We start from the raw sequence: 20,245 nt of genomic DNA, 5'->3' as shown, positions 1-20,245 counted from the left end.
ACAACATATACATCCACAGACATAATTTACACGTGTGTACAATTTCATGATTAAATACATTAAAATGGGTGCTGAAAAAAAGGCACGCAATTCAAGATATTTCATCGTGAAATACCCATTACACACACTCATTACATCCTTTCATAGTTGTACTCCCTCCGTTTCTTTTTACTCCGCGTATAAAATTTGGTCAAAGTCAAACTACACAAAGTTTGACCAAATTTATATCAAAAAATATGAACATCTATAATACTAAAACTATATAGTATGAAAATACATTCCATGGTGCATCTGACAATATTGATTTCATATTGTGAATGACGATATTTTTCAATATAAAGTTAGTCAAACTTTTAAAAACTTGACTTTGACCAAAGCTTATATGCAAACTAAAAAAACGGAGGGAGTATTTTTTTGCATTTTTTTTGAAAGTGAAAAGTTTGATTTTCTTTTTTTTTTATTTTGTTGAGGTTGTTGTTGTTGTTGTTGTTGTTGTTGTAAATAACAGGATCCATGCAGCCTGTCTTCCAAAACGCCTAAAATTGGCTAATGTTTCTCTTCCAAGGATATGGCAACAAAAATATACTCCAACGAACAGCAGCAGGTTATAGGTACATTTGTGGATCAAATCAAGAATTCAAGAGAAGAAGAAAGAAGAAGAGAAGGGGATCGAGCACTAATCAAGAGCAGAGCAGAGAAGAAAATAAAATTACATGACGCTAAAATTTAAGAGAGGTCGCATTGCATCATGATGCCCAACGAGCAGCAGCCACTAGCAGATCCGATGTCACGCAGCAGTATTTATCTATATCTTCTTGATGATGCATGACACCCCGCCATTAGTCACCTATCCGTGACGTGGTACGCGCCGCGCCGTGCATTCCGGGTCGACGGAGGAAATCAATTCGCGGCCACCGGCGGCGGCTGGTTGCGCTCGACGATGCCGGCGCGGAGCGAGTTCTTCATGACGACGGTGAAGGCGAAGGTCTCGGTGGGGTCAGGGGGGCCCTCGCCGGCGGGGGGAGTCCACCGGAGCTCGCGGATCATGTTGGCGAGCGTGAGCTGGATGTGGAGCACGCCGAGGGTGGCGGCGGGGCAGATGCGGCGGCCGGCGCCGAACGGCATCATGCGGAGCGCGCGCGTGCCGGTGATGTCGGTGTCGTGGCCCTCGCCGCCCTCGAGGAACCGCTCCGGCCGCCACGCGTCCGGGTCCGGCCACGTCTCCGGGTTCTCCGTCACCCACGCCGTGTAGAACTCCACGCTGGCGTTCGCCGGCACCCGGTACCCGCCCAGCTCCGCGTCCCTCGTCGCCGCGTGCGACAGCACGAAGTGGCTCGGCGGGTGCCGCCGGAACGTCTCCTTCACCACCGCCTGCGGCCAAGAAAATATTCAGTCACGCACGCCGCCGTAGAAAACTGTCGCCATAATTAGGAAAAGTGCTGGGCTGCTGGCGCCGAAAATTGGAGCTTTCTTTTTTTGCATGTTAGTACTCTGTGGGTCGCTTTCAGTTGACCATGCCTCACTCATGAGCTAGCAAACGTCATTTTCATATCTGTTTTCGTGTCCAAATCATCGGTCATGAGTGATCATTTGGACACCAGCTACACTTGAGTGGCCAGCTGCAGGAGTGTCTGCTTAGTTTAATCCCTACGTCAACTATCCTTAATTAGTAGCCGCAATCTTGGTCCGCAGGTGTGGTGATGGTCCTTCAACAGGAAAAGGAAAGCAAACATGGGACCGATCGATCGATAGTGATGGTGTGACACTTGTGTTCCAATCACAAACTGTGAAAGTTTTGTTGATTAATTAGCTGATCGATCAGCTATTAGTGATTATCAGTTCATGTTCCTGATGTGTCTTGGTGCTAAAGTGAACTTCTCTCTAGGGTAATGCCAAATTTCTACTTTAGGGGCAACAATTTCGTAGAATTGATTTTGCACAAATGCCAAATGTCTACTTTCAGGGCATTTAGTAAGCAATTTGCTAAATTGATTGATCTGGCGCTAGAGTTAATGATGTCAAAAGATAAACAGTGAAGAGTATGCTCGAATGGGAATGGATGGATTGATCACCTGCAAGTATGGCAAGGCCTCGACGTCGGCCTCGGTGATCCGGGCGGTCTTGCCGGCCTTGGCGACGACCTCGTCGTAGACTCTCTCCTGCGCCGCCGGGTCGAGGATGAGGTGCATCATGACCCACTCCAGCGCGGTGGCGCTGGTGTCGGTGCCGGCGCTCATCACCTCGGAGCAGAGCGTGACCAGCTCCTCCTCGCCGAGCCGCTTCCCTCTGCCCGGCGGCTCCAGGTCGAACAGCGAGTCCACGTACGCCTCCCCGGGCGGGCTCATCATCTCCACGCCGCCGATCACCCTGTTCCCCTCCCCGGGCGCCTTGCACGCGTTGCCGCCGGTCCGGAGGAACTCCCGCCTGGCGCGCACCAGCGGCAGCAGGCAGTTGAGCTGCCGCCGGCGCAGGTTCTTGGCCTCGGCGAGCTCCCTCCGGAAGAGCGGCGTGAGGAGCGGCAGGAAGTCCGGGAGCTTGGGCAGCGAGATCATCATCACGTCCTTGAGCACCTCCTCGATCTCGACGATGAGCTCGTCGGGGATCTTGGCGCCGAAGCAGATGCAGATGAGGATGCTGCAGATGGTGAGGCGGCAGGTGGCCATCATGCGGACGGCGCCGGTCTTGGCGTGCTCGGCGCGTATCCGGCGGAGGTGGTTGCCCATGGCCCACTCCCGGATCCACGAGAAGCCCTTGACCCGCTGCGGCGACACGATCTCGGCGACGAAGTTCCGGCGGAGCGCGCGCCAGAGCGGGCCGTAGGGGGCGGAGTTGACGGTGCACTTGCCGACGCTGAAGAGGAGGCGGATGGGGCTGTCGGCCGGGCGGCTGGCGAACATGGGGCCCTGCTTGACGAGCGCGTCGTGGATGAGGTCGGCGTCGGTGACGATGACGAGGGTGCGCTGGCCCATGCGCATCGTGAAGATGGGCCCGTACTTCTCCCGGAGGTCGCGGACGACGTACATGAAGGGGCGGCGCTGCAGGATCACCTGGAAGAGGTTGCCCACCACCGGCCACCCCGGCGGGCCCGGAGGGAGGCCGTCGACGCCGCCCGTCTTGGAGCACCGCCGCCACCACACCAGCCCCAGCACCACCGCCGACGCCAGCAGCAGCACGTCGTTGACGTCCATCGCGCGGCCCTCCTTTTCGAGCCCGACCAGCTCCCGATCTCGACCCCTCTCCCTGGCGACCGATGGATGTCTCCCGCTAAGCTAGCTACTGGAGGACGAGGAATGACATGCAGTAAGTACGTACCTAGGCTAGGAGGTAGCTCGATGGATGAGCTAGCTAGGGAGGTGAGGAGTGTTGTCAATGGCGGAGTGGGTGGAGCGATATATAGCGGGCCGGGCCGAGACGGGGGGAGACGAGAGCACTGTGGCGGGCGTAAATGCGAGCCATCTACCATCTGAAAGGAGCCATGAATGCGAGCTCCAGTGTGTGTCCTTTAATGCGGGCTCGTGAGAGCTTGGCGAGCGAGCAGTACGCCACTGGTATTGTACTGTGTACCGGCGGCAGCAAGCTGGCCATGGCTAGCGAGCCGCAAGCAGCTGGTTTTCTTTTTCTGGGAATCTAGAAGCGGGCGGCATTGCTGTGCTCATCGCTTTAATGGCGCGCGTCAGTGAGCACGAGCCGGAGCGGTTGGGAGGTCGATTGACGCGGTCCAACGCAGTGCGAGCCATCACAGCCATTCCCCCAGGGGCCGGTGCACTGCCCTTTCCGCGTTGTTAAAAGGGGTACAATTAGTTTTCTCCAATTGGGTAAAGAATATTGGTCTTAACTCCTTTTATTTTTAGCCGTATAAGACCCCGGCCACAAATAATGTGGAGGGAGCAGGGTTGAAAAATTCAACTAAATTACGCATATTTCAGTGGGGCCTGAAATATTTTTAACCATGAAATTCCTACCAACTTCAACAAATTTCAAAATAATTTCAAATTAGGTTAAAATTAACTGATGTTTGAAATCTAAAGACCCAAAATAATTTCAAAACATGTAAAACTTCCAAATTTTCACATATTTCAGGGAGCTTCGAAATTGTTTTATTTTTGAAATTTAAAACCTTGGTAGGGAGGTCCTAAGCTAAAGTTGCAAGGACCAGATCATAGCACTAGACTAAAGTCATAAGGGCATCTCCAACACCGACCCTCAAAACGTTTGCATATGTCCGGTCCAAGTTGTCCGGACATACTTTGTCATCCAACATTGAGCCGTATTTCTTCGCGGACGAGTCTACTTATTCGTATTTTCGGATGCCAGACGCAAACTGGGGGGGGGGGGGGGGGGGGGGGATTTGCAGGCATCTGGACCTCCTCCGGGTGGGACTCTGACACCCTGACTGACTCAAATCCCCATCTTGGCCACTTTTCTTCCGCCCCACCCCTGCTCCCCTCTTACCATGCATCCATACCCTCCTTGATCGACGTTGTCAGTGTACCTATTGGGCCGCAGCCTAGGCATTGGCAGAGGTCCGCAACCCCGGTGCATGTGCGTGCTTACCTTGGACTACATTGCCGCCCATCCAGGATTCGTCTATAGGTAGGTACCCTCCGCCTCCTGCCAACGCCGTCCATGACGAATACCACGCCCCAGCAAGTGTTCGGTAAAATGTCATTGAGCTTTTTTATTGACTTCTTGCTGTTTTCCAGACTAAACACGATTGTGGGGTAGTCAGTGATGAAGGATAGTTGTTGTGTGATGCGTGGAAGGTTTTATTTTGTGGACTTTGTAGGATTAGGCAAGGGGCTCGACCTATTGGCAAAACGTGCATGCTTCGTTTAATGAGAGAAGGCACTTCACGCCCTACGACTTGCATGTGATTCATGAACACAATGTGAGGTCAGCTAGCCCATGGCGGTACACCAACTCCAACACGGCCATGAAGTTTTGTGATGTGATTGCACAAGAGAAGACAAGGTGGCCACTAGGATCACAAACCATTGGGATTGTAAGTTTTGATTCTGGTTGCTCTACATGTTGGCCAATTCATTGATCCACCCAAAGCCGAACTTCATAATCATCATGTTGGATAGCCCGGACACACTGTCGTGTTATACCACATGATAGTGGGTAGGCCATTTACGTTCATGCATTGTTGGATGAATCTCAAGGGGCACAGTGCGTGAGACGACATGTGCGGAATCTGACTCGAGTATCTTTGAATTTGGAATCGATGAATTCAAAAAACTTGTTGAACATTGTTATCTTGAATGTAATATTTACATTTGAAATATTATTGTACTAACTATATTTGCATGTTATTTATGGATAATTGTGCTATTTTCTATGACTATTTTGAGTGTTTCGTACTTAAGAAAAAAAGGCAGCCATTTAGGGGACAAGATTGAATGGCAGGCACCCTTCGTGAATGAGTCTGGGAACAAATAGTGTATCCACTTTGAAGGTTGGTGTCGGTGTCAAAACCGGCGGATCTCGGGTAGGGGGTCCCGAACTGTGTGTCTAGGCGGATGGTAACAGGAGACAAGGGACACGATGTTTTACCCAGGTTCCGGCCCTCTTGATGGAGGTAAAACCCTACGTCCTGCTTGATTAATATTGATGATGTGTGTTACAAGAGTGGATCTACCACGAGATCAAGGAGGCTAAACCCTAGAAGCTAGCCTATGGTATGATTGTTGTTCGTCCTATGGACTACAGCCATCCGGTTTATATAGACACCGGAGAGGGCTAGGGTTACACAAAGTCAGTTACAAAGGTAGGAGATCTACATATCCGTATCGCCAAGCTTGCCTTCCACGCCAAGAAAAGTCCCATCCGGACACGGGACGAAGTCTTCAATCTTGTATCTTCATAGTCTTGGAGTCCGGCCGATGATGATAGTTCGGCTATCCGGACACCCCCTAGTCCGGAACTCCCTCAGTAGCCCCTGAACCAGGCTTCAATGACGAGAGTCTGGCGCGCATATTGTCTTCGGCATTGCAAGGCGGGTTCCTCCTCCGAATAATTTATAGAAGATTGTGAACACCAGGATAGTGTCCGGCTCTGCAAAAATAAATTCCACGTACCACCGTAGAGAGAATAATGTTGCACAAGATCGATCTGCTGAAGTATTCTATGGCGTGACGTCACACCACTTCCAAGCCTTTACTCGAATTGTTTTTATTGTTCCACCTCAGTGCGTTTAGCGAAGCGGTTTCCTTGGCACGTCTTGTCGAGGCAGAGATCGTGTTCCCCTTATTCCGGGATTCTCATCAATACGGACGTGGGTAACCCAACCGCGCCCGTTGCCACGCCCCTCCATCGAAGGCAGGTTCCAAACGGTCACGAGGACGGCTCTTGGTATTCTTCCTCTTTATAATGAGACCAAGGCCCGTTCTTTTTATTCAATCCTCTATCGAATCCGCCCCTCTCCCCGAGTTCCAACACCCAGGGCTCCAAATTCGGGTACCTTCGATCTTCGACAATGTACGGTCCTGACCTACGAGGCCGGTGGATGCCCTCCTCCGTCACGGAAGAGGACGTGCTAAAGCTGAGAAATGCCAGGTACTTAACCTATGAGATTTCACATAGGCTGCCTACCCGAGGGCAAGTTATCCCTACTCCCGAGCCTGGCGAGAGCATCGTGTTCGTGTCTCACCTCCGTCAGGGTCTAGGCTTCCCGACGGATCCCTTCGTGAGGGGGCTCATGTTTTACTATGGGCTGGAATTCCACGACTTGGCTCCGGAGTCCATCCTCCACATCTCATCCTTTATTGTCGTCTGTGAAGCCTTCCTGCGCACTACCCCTCACTTCGGCTTGTGGCTCAAAACCTTCAACGTGGAGCCGAAGATGATTGAGGGGCGTCAGGCAGAGTGCAGCGGGGCGATTATAAGCAAGAGGGCCGAAGCTCCTTGTCCCGAGGGCTCTTTTCAGGAGGAGCTTGGCTTGTGGCAATAAGAGTGGTTTTATATCACCGCTCCCAGGGGCAGCAGGCAGAAGCCGCCGCCCGTCTTTCGCTCGGGTCCTCCACAACAGCTGACGTCATGGGTCAGCAAGGGGCGTGACTGGGGGCCGCCCAAAGACGTCCCCCTGTTGCAGGACCGGATTCGAGGCCTCCAAGAAAGGGAGATCAATCTGGTCGCAGTGGTACAGGTCATGTTGATCCGGCGCCTACTGCCCTGCAAACGTCACCCCCTCCGCCTGTGGGAATTTAATCCGGAGGGGCCACGAGCTCTTCAACACTTCATGGGTTTGACACCCGTGGAGATGTATAAACTGTTCTTCGGATCGCAAGAGACGCATCCAGAATTGACCGAGGACGCTGGCCTAAGCTGCAATCGCCCGGATACTCAAGTAAGTAGCCCTGTGTCCGGACACACCGTCCATTTATTTATCGTGAGTTTGCCTTTTAACCAGCTATCCCTGGACAGGAGTGGATAGCGCAAGCAAAACTGATACGGTGTCCGACCCCCCTCCCTGAGACCACGCAGGATCCCGTGTTAATCAAAATGTTGGAGGTTGCACCTTCGAAGGAGGGCGAAGGGGGGCACAGGGAAACTACCACCTCTGCCAAGGAGGCTTTTAGTAAGGGAGGAATCGAGAGTCCCTCCTTCCAGGGGGAGAAGAGGACCGCTTCCGAAGACCCGGAGGCCAAGGCCTCAAAGCGGGGAAAGAAATCTGTACCGGAAGGTCCTGTGCCGGGAAGAGCCCCGGCCGTACTGTCTCCTCGGAGGAATCAGCCCTCTAACGAGCCTTAAGTAAAAAAGGGGGATTTTATAATTATTAGACACCCCTGCTTAATGTCTAAAGGTAACCGAAGTTTTTACCTTGTAGTTTGGATCTCAGCCCATCTCAGCATAGCTCATCTTCGGGAGACCTTCGTCCGGAGATGATGGAGAGCAAAACGCCTCCATCTGCCGCCCCGTCATACGGGGCGGGCGACCCCAAGGTGTCGTCACGGAGGGTCTCCCCGAGTCCGGCGGGGCCGGAGAGTTCGGCACCCATTGGAGTACGGCCGATGGAGCTGCAGGATTTGCTCAAGAGGGCGTCTATCTCAGAAGATCACCGGACATTAATGGGTAGGGTGATTGAGAGGATCTCGTCCGCTGAAAGCGGGTTGTATGAGGCCGTCGGAAGTTTACTGACGGGGTTTGAGGTACGCAAAAAATGACATACCTTTTGACAGTTTTGCACATAAAGTGCGCCCTGTATAGATAGTAGCCCCTGAGACTTGGTATGCTGTCGAAAATGACGGCGTACCTAGGGTCATAATCTAAGTTATTGATTGTCGCCTGTCTTATGCAGGTGGCGGGACATTCGGTGGCCAGCCGGACTGATGGATTCGCCGAGCTGAAGAGGCAACTTGGCGCTGCAGATGCGGACATCTCGCTGGTCAATAAACGACTTGATGAGTCACAAGGTATGTGGTTGCTCCGTGGTCGCTTAGTAAGGGAGCTGACGCCCATTCCTTACAATTTGTATGCTTGACGTAGATGGCGCTGTTGCTATGGAAGACGTTCGAGCAGAACTTGCTCGGGCCAAGGAGCAAGCCAGAAAAATCGAGGCGGATGCCTCGAAGGCAGCAGAAGAGCTAGAAGCCGAGAAGGCTGCTCACTGCCAAAGCAGGGAGGAGATGGCCGGAATGGCCGCGAAATTAAAAGTTGCTACCGACCGCCAGGAGGTTCTTGAAAGAGAACGCCGAGCGGATCAAGAGGACCTGAAAAGGCCAACGCCAAAGCCAAGGATGCCCGTAGTGCGATGCGGGCTATGAAGGAGGAACTGCGTCAGATCGGAGACATTGTGGCTGGAAAGCCCTTTATGCTGCGTAGGAAGTTCACGGATCCGCAGTATGCTCAGCTGGGCCGGTTGTACGGTGCGGAGGATCCTTATCTGGACTTAGCAGCGAGTGCGGCGGACGCAGTCGTGCACTTTCAAGGCCAGAAGGATCACGAAATGGAAGAGCTGTTCTGGTCTCAATTCCATAGTCCGGAGCGTCCACTTCTGTTGAGCGATCGGTTGGTTGAGTGGGCTGAGCTGAATAGATTGTCCGGACTTGCAATGACGGACGTGGTCACTCATCTGTGGCCGAAAAGGCCCAAGCCGAAGAGTTATTTTGGCTTGTTGCAGCAATTCCTTGAGGCGGTGCCGCGTGTTGAGGCGATGAAGCGGTCGGCATGCATAGAAGGTGCACGGATGGCTCTCGCTCGTGGTAAGACATACTGGGCGGAGATGGATGCCACCGCTGTTGCATCCCGGGGTTCGGACAGAAGCCGATTCCCCACCGAGCACTATTTTGAGGAAGTCCTGCAGGGCGCTCGTTTAATAGAGTCGCAGTGCTCGAAAGATGTTATGTTTGAATGACATTTATGATTTCTGAGATCATGTTTATAATGCAATAGCTTTTTATACTTGTGTGTTCAAGTATTGGACTATCTCCTGTGCGGCCGTATATGTATAATCTGAAAGATGGCAGTCTTTGGCTTCAGCCCCCACGCACATGGTGCGGGGGTGTTTGCAAAAAGAAAAGCGCTTTTTCACACTTAATCCAACGTCTTGGTCCTTTTAAGGAGGTGATAGCGTAGCAAACTAGGCAACCGGACTATAATGCTTTATCACTTTCACTTAGCCATAGGAGCTCGAATGTGGGGCTACTATATAGCCCCTGGTGGCACCGCTCTTCTCCGAACTCGGGACGCGTATGTGCCTGACCGGGAAGCGGCCCTTCGTCAAAGCGGAGGAATTCTAAACATTCCAATGGTCGATCGAGTGGTTGACCAGTCTCTCGCTATATCATGACAGTCAGTTTTCGGCTTTCTCTACTGAGGTGCTCGCCCGGCCGAACCGGGGCACAATCGCAGTAGTTCTCCTGGTGCCGCGTTAGCCGATGATACGGAACGTAAGGCAGCAAAACACAGGAGCCGGGCAAACCCAACATTTGACCAAAGACATGATTCGGAGCTGATGCATATAAGGCCTAACTCGAGACGCCGAACACTCCCTGAGGTGTTCGGTCTTTATAATACCGGGCAGAATAATGCCCTAAGCCCCTAGTGTCCAGGTACAGGCGGGAACTTCTGACGCGGCCGATGCCAAAACGCCAGCCACCTCCTCGGCTATGATAGGAAACCGGGGGATGTGTATCAACAAGAGACAGTAAGAAAGGTTTACGCAGGGTCTTAATCTGAAAAGAATCCTTGCAACGGGTCCCTGCTGCACGTCTGCGCCTGTGTCTCCGTTGTGCTGTATCCTGGACGGGTGTAGCACGTGCTTCATCTGTAAAAGAGAAGGACTTAGTTCTTAAGAAATATCGTGCAAAAGTTGTATTAAAATGAAGTATAACTATGAAGATGAAGAAAGTTGAGCTTTATTGGCTCTCATCATTGATACGCGCGGCCCTTTATAAAAAAGGGGGGGTATGCGGCTGGGAAGCCCCTTGTTAACTTACGCCGGACTTGTCTAACCATGTCCGAGGTCTAAATGACCTGTTTTTTAGGGGCTTTGACCTGCAAGGTCTGATTAGTGTGTGGCTGTCGAGGCAGTCGCACATTCTCTGTGGTCGAGGGACACTCGGAATTATGAGATTATGCCACGTGGACCGGGCATTTCTAAGCGTAAGAGACGCGTAATGTGGTATTGCATTAAAGCGGGCGAAAGCTTCGCGCCCCAGTAGTGCTTAAGGGCTACTGCTAAATGGGGCGATGGAGAGTGAGCTTTTCGCGACGGAGGTTGTCGGATGAACCGAACACAACCTCTAGTGGTACAGAGCCTGTATAATTGGCTTAAAGGCCTGGCGTCACTCCTTTGAAGGAAGTGCTGCTATAGCGAATTTTGGTAGGTTCTATCCCCTAGTCTGCGGACGGTGTCCTGGTATGGCAGGTGCCGCGCTGTGTGTTATCACATGAAGTGAGTTCACTGTTTTGACTTCTAGTGGGAAAGTCTTTTGTTTTCCGGAGTGCTGCTTTTGGGTTTCGTCACTTTCACTTGGTGTGTCGAGCCCCTTGTGTTCGGCGTTAAGTCGGCCGGACTGCTTGAAGACCCAACAATCTCTGTGGGTATGGTTTGCAGGCTTCCCGGAGGTACCATGTATTTGACACAGTCTGTCCAGAATCTTGTTTAGGTTGGATAGCTCGTCACTGTTATCCTTTAGGGGCAGTGTTTTGTTGTTCGGCCGAGAGCTTTTGAATCCGGCGTTGACCGCCGTACTATTTGGGCCATTTTCCTTATTCCGGCGCTGATCTTTTCTGCGTCGTGATTTCCCATTTCCATCCCTGATTTCGGATGTACTCGGGTCGCTGGTGCTGCATCTAGCCAGCCAGCTGTCTTCCCCCGCGCAAAAGCGGTCATGAGGCTTGTTAGTGCGGCCATTGTTCTTGGTTTTTCCTGGCCGAGGTGTCTGGCGAGCCATTCGTCTCGGACGTTGTGTTTAAAGGCTGCTAAGGCTTCAGCGTCCGGACAGTCGACTATTTGGTTCTTTTTAGTGAGGAACCTGTTCCAGAATTTGCGTGCTGACTCTCCGGGCTGTTGAGTTATGTGACTTAAATCGTCTGCATCCGGAGGCCGGACATAAGTCCCCTGAAAATTTGCTCGAAACGCATCCTCAAGCTCTTCCCAACTTCCAATGGTATTTTCTGGGAGGCTTTTAAGCCAATGCCGAGCCGGCCCTTTGAGCTTGAGGGGTAGGTATTTTATGGCATGGAGATCGTCTCCTCTTGCCATATGTATGTGTAGGATATAATCCTCAATCCAGACTCCGGGGTCTGTTGTTCCGTCGTATGCCTCTATGTTTACGGGTTTGAATCCCGCTGGAAATCCATGATCCAGTACCTCGTCGGTAAAACATAGTGGGTGTGCGACGCCCCTGTATTTGGGTGTGCCGTTGTCTTCAAATGCTCGGCGGGTTATGTTGCTTCCTGGAGTCTTCTGTTTTGGCCCATAGATAGACCTGGCTGGGTCATCCTTTTTTCCGAGGATCCGTATGCTGATCGTGTGCCGGCTTGTGTGCGGCGCCCCTTGTTGCTCTTGGCCTGTCATCTGGTCGTCTATCCGGCCAGGCGGCTTCTTTCTTTTTTGACTGCGGGGGCTCTAAGGCCTCCTCGTCAAATTCGGGCAACAGCTTGCGCTTCGGGTAGCTCTTTGTCTGGTGACTAGCGCCATATTTATCTGCGGTGTTGAGTACTTTGCTCCATCTCATTCTGAGTGCGTCCTCCGCTGTTTTGAGCTTCCGTTTTTGCTTCTTCAAGCTCCGTGCGGTGGCGACGAGTCTTTTATGAAGGTTCGTATGCTCTGGTGATGTGAGATCGTCTTCGCCGGGGATGGGTTGCTTGTTCCGTTCATCATGTCCGGCTGGCTGCTTGGTGACATGTGCGTCGTCCACTGCTTCACCCTGCTCTAGGGCCGGGTCCGTATGGGTGCCGTTTTTATCGAGGCCGGTCTTCGGGCGGTGCTTGCGTCGCCGTTTTGGTTGTTTGTTGGGGGAGTTGTCCTTCGCCACGTCCCGTTTTTCCTCATTGTCGCTTCCTTTTGGTGTATCCACCATGTATACGTTGTGAGCTTGGGTGGCTTTCCAATGCCCGTTAGGCGCTGGTTCTTGGTCGTCTCCGGCATCGTCATCCATACCGTCGATGTCTTCTGAGTCGTAGTCTAGCATGTCGGTTAGATCGTCGACAGCGGCTACCAAGTGGGTGGTGGGTAGGCTTTGAATTTCTTCGTCGTCCGCATCCCAACCGTCCTGACCGCAGTCCGGCCAGGGCTCTCCTGATAGCGAGAGATACTTTAGCGAACTCAAGATGTCACCGAAAGGTGAGTGTTGAAAGATGTCCGCTGCGGTGAATTCCATGATCGGCGCCCAATCGGATTCGTCCGGGGAGGGCGCGGGAGGTTCAGAGTCCGGCGAGGAGTCCGGCACCTCGGAGTCACGAGCTTTATGAGGGACAAAGTCAGTGTTCGGCTCTATTGCCGTAGAGGTTGCAGCCCCCGAGGCGATGTCTAGGCATCCGTCCTCGATCTGCGCAGCCGGCTCCTGATTGAAGATCGGAGCGGTTTCGAGTGCGGCCTCCAGGGTACTGTTCGGCTGCAGAGCTAAATCATGCTCGCCGTGACAGTGCGGCACGCTCGACTGTGGCTCGAATCCATCGAGGATCAAGTCCCTGCGGATGTCAGCCGTGAAGTTCAAACTTCCAAATCTGACCTGACGGCCAGGGGCGTAGCTTTCGATCTGCTCTAGTTGGCCAAGCGAATTGGCCCGCAGCGCAAAGCCGCCGAATACGAAGATTTGTCCGGGGAGGAAGGTCTCACCCTGGACTACATCGTTGATGATGATTGAAGAAGCCATCGAGCCTATCGGTGACGGCACAGAGGAACTCTCAATGAAAGCACCAATGTCAGTGTCAAAACCGGCGGATCTCGGGTAGGGGGTCCCGAACTGTGCGTCTAGGCGGATGGTAACAGGAGACAAGGGACACGATGTTTTACCCAGGTTCGGGCCCTCTTGATGGAGGTAAAACCCTACGTCCTGCTTGATTAATATTGATGATGTGTGTTACAAGAGTGGATCTACCACGAGATCAAGGAGGCTAAACCCTAGAAGCTAGCCTATGGTATGATTGTTGTTCGTCCTATGGACTACAACCATCCAGTTTATATAGACACCGGAGAGGGCTAGGGTTACACAAAGTCAGTTACAAAGGTAGGAGATCTACATATCCGTATCGCCAAGCTTGCCTTCCATGCCAAGGAAAGTCCCATCCGGACACGGGACGAAGTCTTCAATCTTGTATCTTCATAGTCTTGGAGTCCGGCCGATGATGATAGTTCGGCCATCCGGACACCCCCTAGTCCGGAACTCCCTCAGTTGGCCTAAGAAATATAAATTGTTTTTCTTCCATTATCTATCCCTCCACCACCATGTGTCTAGAAAACAACTGAGAGTGCCAATGAGTAAAAAGGCATAAGACCCGTCCGGAAGCGCAGTACGCAAGCAATCCGGTGGGTGCTTTTCAGAACCCGAAACCCGACGCGCCCGGGAGGGACCCCGTCTGGATGCGTGGCGGCTATGGGATGCCCTAGGTCGGTTCGCCCGCCCCTAGAGCCTCAAGGAACGCTGCCCTTCAACACGAAGAACGAATGAAGAACGACAGAGAAAGAACCAGGAAGAGATGTAAAATTAGGGTAAAAAGTAGATGGGTGTTGCGATTATGTGTTCTTCAGTCGGCCGTCACTCTTAGGTATATAAGTGGCAGATGGTCTTACCGTACAAGAAAATGACTCCAAATCATGTCCAAATCTTTCCAAAATTAACAAACCCGGATTTAGGTAAGTCTGGAACATCAGTTTGGTTTTTAGGTCCCACGGGCCACAACCTCGGATGAAGATGAGCCCAAAAGCAAATTTGACCGTTTCATTGAGAAGGACAATTTTTGTGTTGAACATTTTTTGATTCGAGGCCATCTTCATGGCCGAATCGCTCACGCAAAACAGGGTGTTACTCGCGCTACCCATCAGATACCGTGTCTGATGGGACGTGCAACTTTTGTCCCGTGACAGGGCCGCACTCAGGTGGCTGTAACTTTTACATACGATTTTGGATTGAGACGATTTTTATATCAAAATCAACCATTTCGACGAGACGACTATAATTTGTGTATAAAGTTTTCTAATTTGAGGCCGTCTTGGAGGCTTAATTTGTCGAATAATACTGTGAATACCAAATCTTAGTACTTTCAGCATAGTTTCGGCCCTCGAGATGAGATCGGATGGCGATGGCCCAAACTTCGGAGATGTTCATATCGACAATACGGAACTTTTTCATGTAGATCACTTATCCATTTGAGATAATCTTAGTTGCATTTCATTCCATGCCAAAATCTGGTGTCAACACATGCCCCCTTGTTTTTCGGTAAAGCTTGAATGCCGAAAAATAATTTACACCGTGTTTGTTCTAAAGACGATGTCAACACTCCATCGACCATTTATATTACTCAGGACGATAATTATGTATCGGCCATTGATTTTAACTTCTTGTTTACATCATACCTGGGAACCGATTACCACCAATCGGCTTTAAAGAGATGGGAATGAACCCGTTCCTTGTAGCACTAAGGAAATCAAACTCTGAGGGGTCACGCCCTGTTAAGCATGTAACATCGGGATGATTCCAACCCACCGATGCATCGGTCAAAGCAACACATGCCGAATTATCTGCGTGAATGACTTCTAACTCATCATTGACCCATTTTATTAAGAATTGATGCATGGTAGAAGGCACACATTGGTTAGCATGAACCCAATCACGGCCTAATATAATATTATAGTTACCTTGCACCTAGGTGACAAAGAATGTGGTGGCCAAAGTTTTTCTTCCCACAGTGAGTTCCATGCACATCACACCTTTGGCCTCTGTCTTTTCTTTACCCTCAAATCCATTAAGTACCATATTGGTCTTCATCAATGCATCATCATCTAACCCCAACTTCTTGAAGACCGGATAGAGCATAAGATTTACCACAACACTACCATTAACGAGCATCCTAGCAACCGGCAATCCATGAATATCACCTTTGAGGTACAATGGCTTCAAGTGTTTCACCGGTTCTTTCGGCTTCTTGAAGATAGTGTTCTTAGGACCAAAATCCAGCTGGGCCACATCCTGTTCTTCGCCTATAGCATGAAACTCGTCAGGTAAGTAATACACCATATTAATATCCATACCTTCCCGAACCGGCATAGATTCCTAATCCACCATCTCATCTTCATCTCCCAATGTGTAGATTGGGCTTAAAGCTTCCTCAATTGAAGGGGATGTTTCAGGTGGTGGGGACGATGTAATAGGGGTCGCATCATCCTCTTTTGGTGGTGAAGGTGTTGCTGCAACTAATGTAGAAGCATCTGTGCTTTCTTTTTGTTTAGGCCTCCACACTTGTTTTGCGAGTGCCATGGGCCGAATTTCATTGAACAATTCGTCTCTTTGCTTCTCTTCTTTGTGTTCAACCTTCTCGTGGTTCCTCATGCATTTGTAATCTCCTTTTCATGGTCTTAGTTAAACCAGGAGGACACCACTTAGGTTGAGTATATTTGGGATCGCTAGGTTTGTCCTTGCTTGCGCTCGCCTCATGATCATTAACCATGGAACCCTGCTGAACAATAACAATATCACCATTAGAAGTAGCCAGATTACCAAAAATTGCCTTTTTGATCTCCTTTCGCTTGTTGCATTATGAAATGTCCGTATTAGGTGACTTAATACGCCACATTTTTTTATTGACCTTGCTTGGAGAAATTTTTGTTGGCCGATTAGCACCATAGCTCAAACAGCCTTTTGTGGAATAATAAAGCCTCTCACGAGTAGGCCTTCCAAGTGCTACCACCCCATATGAAAAGCATAAGGAGCAATTGGGGGTTTCCCCCATCCTCCACTGAAATATCTCATGTAATATGGCACATACGGGGTTTGTGACATCCATGGTGTCGGTGTCCATGACCCATATGGCCTTGCATAGCGTCGAAACTCTTGCTTCATAGGCAATCTTGAACGCTTTGAATGTGATGGCCGATTAGAGCTAGAACTGGCCGCTTGACTTGCATATTTGGATAGCAACATATCAAAAGTTGGCTTGATTTGATTGCGCTTAGCTTCACTCTTTTCCCACTTGCCAACTTCTGAATTCTTGGTCTTGATAAATTTAACATGAGTATCTTCTTGTACTTGTGGTTGCCCCCCGAGTGCAGGATTTTCTATGGCGATCTTCAATACTTCCTTGCCATCGGGTTGCTTATCAAGCACAACCTCTCTTCCCAAGACTTTGTCGCCCTCCTTGCCTTTCCTGGGTTCATCAATAACAACATTATCTTTATTAGCAGATTCGGCTATGCTAGGCCGAATTAACATTTTCTTTCCCTCCAAATCCATGGTGTTTATCGGGAAGGGCTGTTTATCAACTTGCATCTCAACAAAATTCAATCGTCCGTCATTAATGGCCAATTGTAGCTATCTTTGAAAAACATTATAATCGTTAGTAGCATGAGAAAATTAATTATGGTATTTGCAATAATCACTCCGTTTTAGCTCCTCAAATGGCGATATGGTGTGTGATATTCTAATCATCTTGTCTTGCAAGAGAGCATCAAATATTCTACCACACTTAGATATATCAAAAGTGAACTTCATCTCATCATCACGATTCTTGCAAATCGGCTTAAGAGCATTGCATGTATAGGGTTTGGCCTTTGAGGACCAAACAAACTCAGTAGTATAGACATCAACCTCATCGTCTGAATTATCATCATTGTATTCAACCATATGCATTCTAGGACGACTGGTTGTAGACCTATGAACCTCTTTACTTCGACTCTCTTGAGCCAAAGCTTTTTGTAAGACTTGGTTAATATTCAAAAACTCATAACTTTATAGCCTCTCTTTAATGTGAGTTTTTAAATCATTAAGAACAAGATCCGCCAAGTCTCTCTTAGTTATCACCAAGCTATAACATCGGTTTTTTATATCTCTAAATCTCTTGACATAATTGGTGACCGATTCATCATGTTTTTGCCTAACCGATGTAGGATGTGACAACATAAGCTCATTATCGCTGCTATAAAAGTGATCATGAAACTTTTGCTCTAATTGCGAACATAAGAGAATTTAACCATGTGGTAAAGAAGCAAGCCATGAAAATGTGGTGCCAGTTAAAGATTATGGAAATAAACGCACTTTCAGTTCTTCTATGGAACCCTCTTCACCCAACTGCGCTAGATACTGACTAACATGGTCCCATGTTGTTTTCGTGCCCTCTCCACTAAATTTGACAAAATCTGGAACCTTATAACCTTGAGGGTACAAAACTGCATCGAAGTGTTCAGGATAAGGCTTTTGGTATACACGACTCTTTAATTTCGGCTCGTTTCCAAAAGTTTCTTGAAACATCTTATGAAAATCCTCCCTTAATTTGGCTAAAATTGGATCCGATGTAGATGAAGATGTTTGTGGCAATGATATAGCAGCAACCTGAGCACTAGCTAGTGGTGCAACTTGAGGGATGGGTGCCGAACCATAATTCGGCGGAAGACCAAACATGCTTGTGCCTATAGTTGGTGTGACAAAGTGATTCGGCGTTGACACCTAAATGGGCACACTCATAATAGGATTAGGATATGTAGGTGCAGCCAAAAGCTGGTTCGTTTGGTTAGGGTAAAAATTCAACGGCATACTATATTGTTGTTGCATAGGAGGTGCCGATGAAATAGGTAAAGTTGGACTAGGGTTTTCAGATATACCAACAATACCATTTTGCATCATGCTTTTATGTCAATATTTATTGCATTATGGGTTGTTATTACACATTATATCTCAATACTTATGGCTATTCTCTCTTATTTTACAAGGTTTACCATGAAGAGGGGGAATGCCAACAGCTGGAATTCTGGCTAGAAAAGGAGCAAACATTGGAAACCTATTCTGCACTACTCCAAAAATCCTGAAACTCCATGAAACTTATTTTTGGAATTAATAAGAATTATTGAGCGGAAGAAACACCTCAGGGGGCCCACACCCTGGCCAGGAGGGTGGGGGCGCGCCCCCTGTCTCCTAGGCCCCCTGGTGGCCCTCCGGTGTCCATCTTCTGCTATATGAAGACTTTTACCCTGGAAAAAATCGTGGGCAAGCTTACGAGACGAAACTCCGCAGCCACGAGGCGGAACCAATCTAGGGCTCCAGCGGAGCTGTTCTGCCGGGTACACTTCCCTCCGGGAGGGGGAAATCATCACCATCGTCATCACCAACTATCCTCTCATCGGGAGGGGGTCAATATCCATCAACATCATCACTAGCACCATCTCCTCTCAAAACCCTAGTTCATCTCTTGTATCCAATCTTGTATCCAAACCACAAATTGGTACCTATGGGTTGCTAGTAGTGTTGATTACTCCTTGTAGTTGATGCTAATTGGTTTACTTGGTGGAAGATCCTATGTTCAGATCCTTAATGCATATTATTACTCCTCTGATTATGAACATGAATATGCTTTGTGAGTTGTTCTATTGTTCCTGAGGACAAGGGTGAAGTCTTGCTATTAGTAGTCATGTGAATTTGGTATTCGTTCAATATTTTGATGAGATGTATGTTGTCTTTCCTCCAGTGGTGTTATGTGAACATCGACTACATGACACTTCACCATTATTTGGGCCTAGAGGAAGACATTGGGAAGTAATAAGTAGATGATGGGTTGCTAGAGTGACAGAAGCTTAAACCCTAGTTTATGCGTTGCTTTGTTAGGGGCTGATTTGGATCCATATGTCTAATGTTGTGGTTAGGTTTACCTTAATACTTCTTTTTTAGTTGCAGATGCTTGCAATAGGGGTTAATCATAAGTGGGATCCTTGTCCAAGTAAGGGCAGTACCCAAGCACCAGTCCACCCACATATCAAATTATCAAAGTACCGAATGCGAATCGTATGAGTGTGATGAAAACTAGCTTGGCGATAATTCCCATGTGTCCTCGGGAGCTCTTTTCTCATTATAAGAAATTGTCCAGGCTTATCCTTTGCTACAAAAAGGATTGGGCCACCTTGCTGCACTTTATTTACTTTCATTGCTTGTTACACGTTACAATTTATCTTATCACAAAACTATTTGTTACCTACAATTTCAATGCTTGCAGAGAAAACCTTACTGAAAACTGCTTATCATTTCCTTCTGGTCCTCGTTGGGTTCGACACTCTTACTTATAGAAAGGACTACAATAGACCCCCTACACTTGTGGGTCATCAAGACTCTTTTTTGGCGCCGTTGCCGGGGAGTGTAGCGCTTTTGGTGAGTGGAACTTGGTAAGGAAACATTTATATAGTGTGCTAAAATTTTCTGTTACTTGCCACTATGGAAACTAATCCTTTGAGGGGCTTGTTCGGGGTATCTTCACCCCGACCAGAAGAGCAAAGAGTTGCTCCTCAACCTACTGAACTTATTGAAAATATTTACTTTGAGATTCTTCGGGTATGATAGAAAAACTGCTAGCTAATCCATTTGCAGGAGATGGAACATTGCATCCTGATTTACACCTTATCTTTGTGGATGAAGTTCGTGGATTATTTAAGCTTGCAGGTATTCCCGATGATGTTGTCAAAAGGAAGGTCTTACCTTTATCTTTGAAGGGACATGCATTGACATGGTATAGGCTATGTGATGATAAGAGATCTTGGAATTATAAACGATTGAAGTTGGAATTTCACCAGAAGTTCTATCCTATGCATCTTGTTCATCGT

The 20,245-nt window shown here is 49.1% G+C and overlaps 1 protein-coding gene across 1 annotated transcript; it reads right to left on the bottom strand.

Annotated features, from left to right (window-relative positions):
- Window positions 1–525: 525 nt before the first annotated feature.
- Window positions 526–3,501, bottom strand: LOC123157095 (cytochrome P450 77A3). The gene is made up of 2 exons (XM_044575339.1): window positions 2,073–3,501; window positions 526–1,371 (listed from the first exon to the last, which is right to left on the bottom strand). Exons 1-2 carry the CDS (start codon window positions 3,186–3,188, stop codon window positions 901–903), a joined length of 1,587 nt encoding a protein of 528 aa, XP_044431274.1. The 5' UTR covers window positions 3,189–3,501; the 3' UTR covers window positions 526–900.
- Between the last annotated feature and the right edge of the window lie 16,744 nt (window positions 3,502–20,245).

Source organism: Triticum aestivum, chromosome 7B (genome assembly GCF_018294505.1).
Source record: "Triticum aestivum cultivar Chinese Spring chromosome 7B, IWGSC CS RefSeq v2.1, whole genome shotgun sequence".
NCBI lineage: Eukaryota > Viridiplantae > Streptophyta > Magnoliopsida > Poales > Poaceae > Triticum > Triticum aestivum.
The sequence above is the reverse complement of the archived record's forward strand: the minus strand, read 5'-3'. Positions and strand labels throughout refer to the sequence as shown.

Excerpts from the sequence above, each read along its gene's own strand:
- LOC123157095 (XM_044575339.1), bottom strand. The coding sequence starts at position 3,188 with ATGGACGTCAACGACGTGCTGCTGCTGGCGTCGGCGGTGGTGCTGGGG. Across the intron at positions 1,372-2,072 it reads AGGCCTTGCCATACTTGCAG|GCGGTGGTGAAGGAGACGTT; the intron begins GTGATCAATCCA and ends TCTTGGCCGCAG.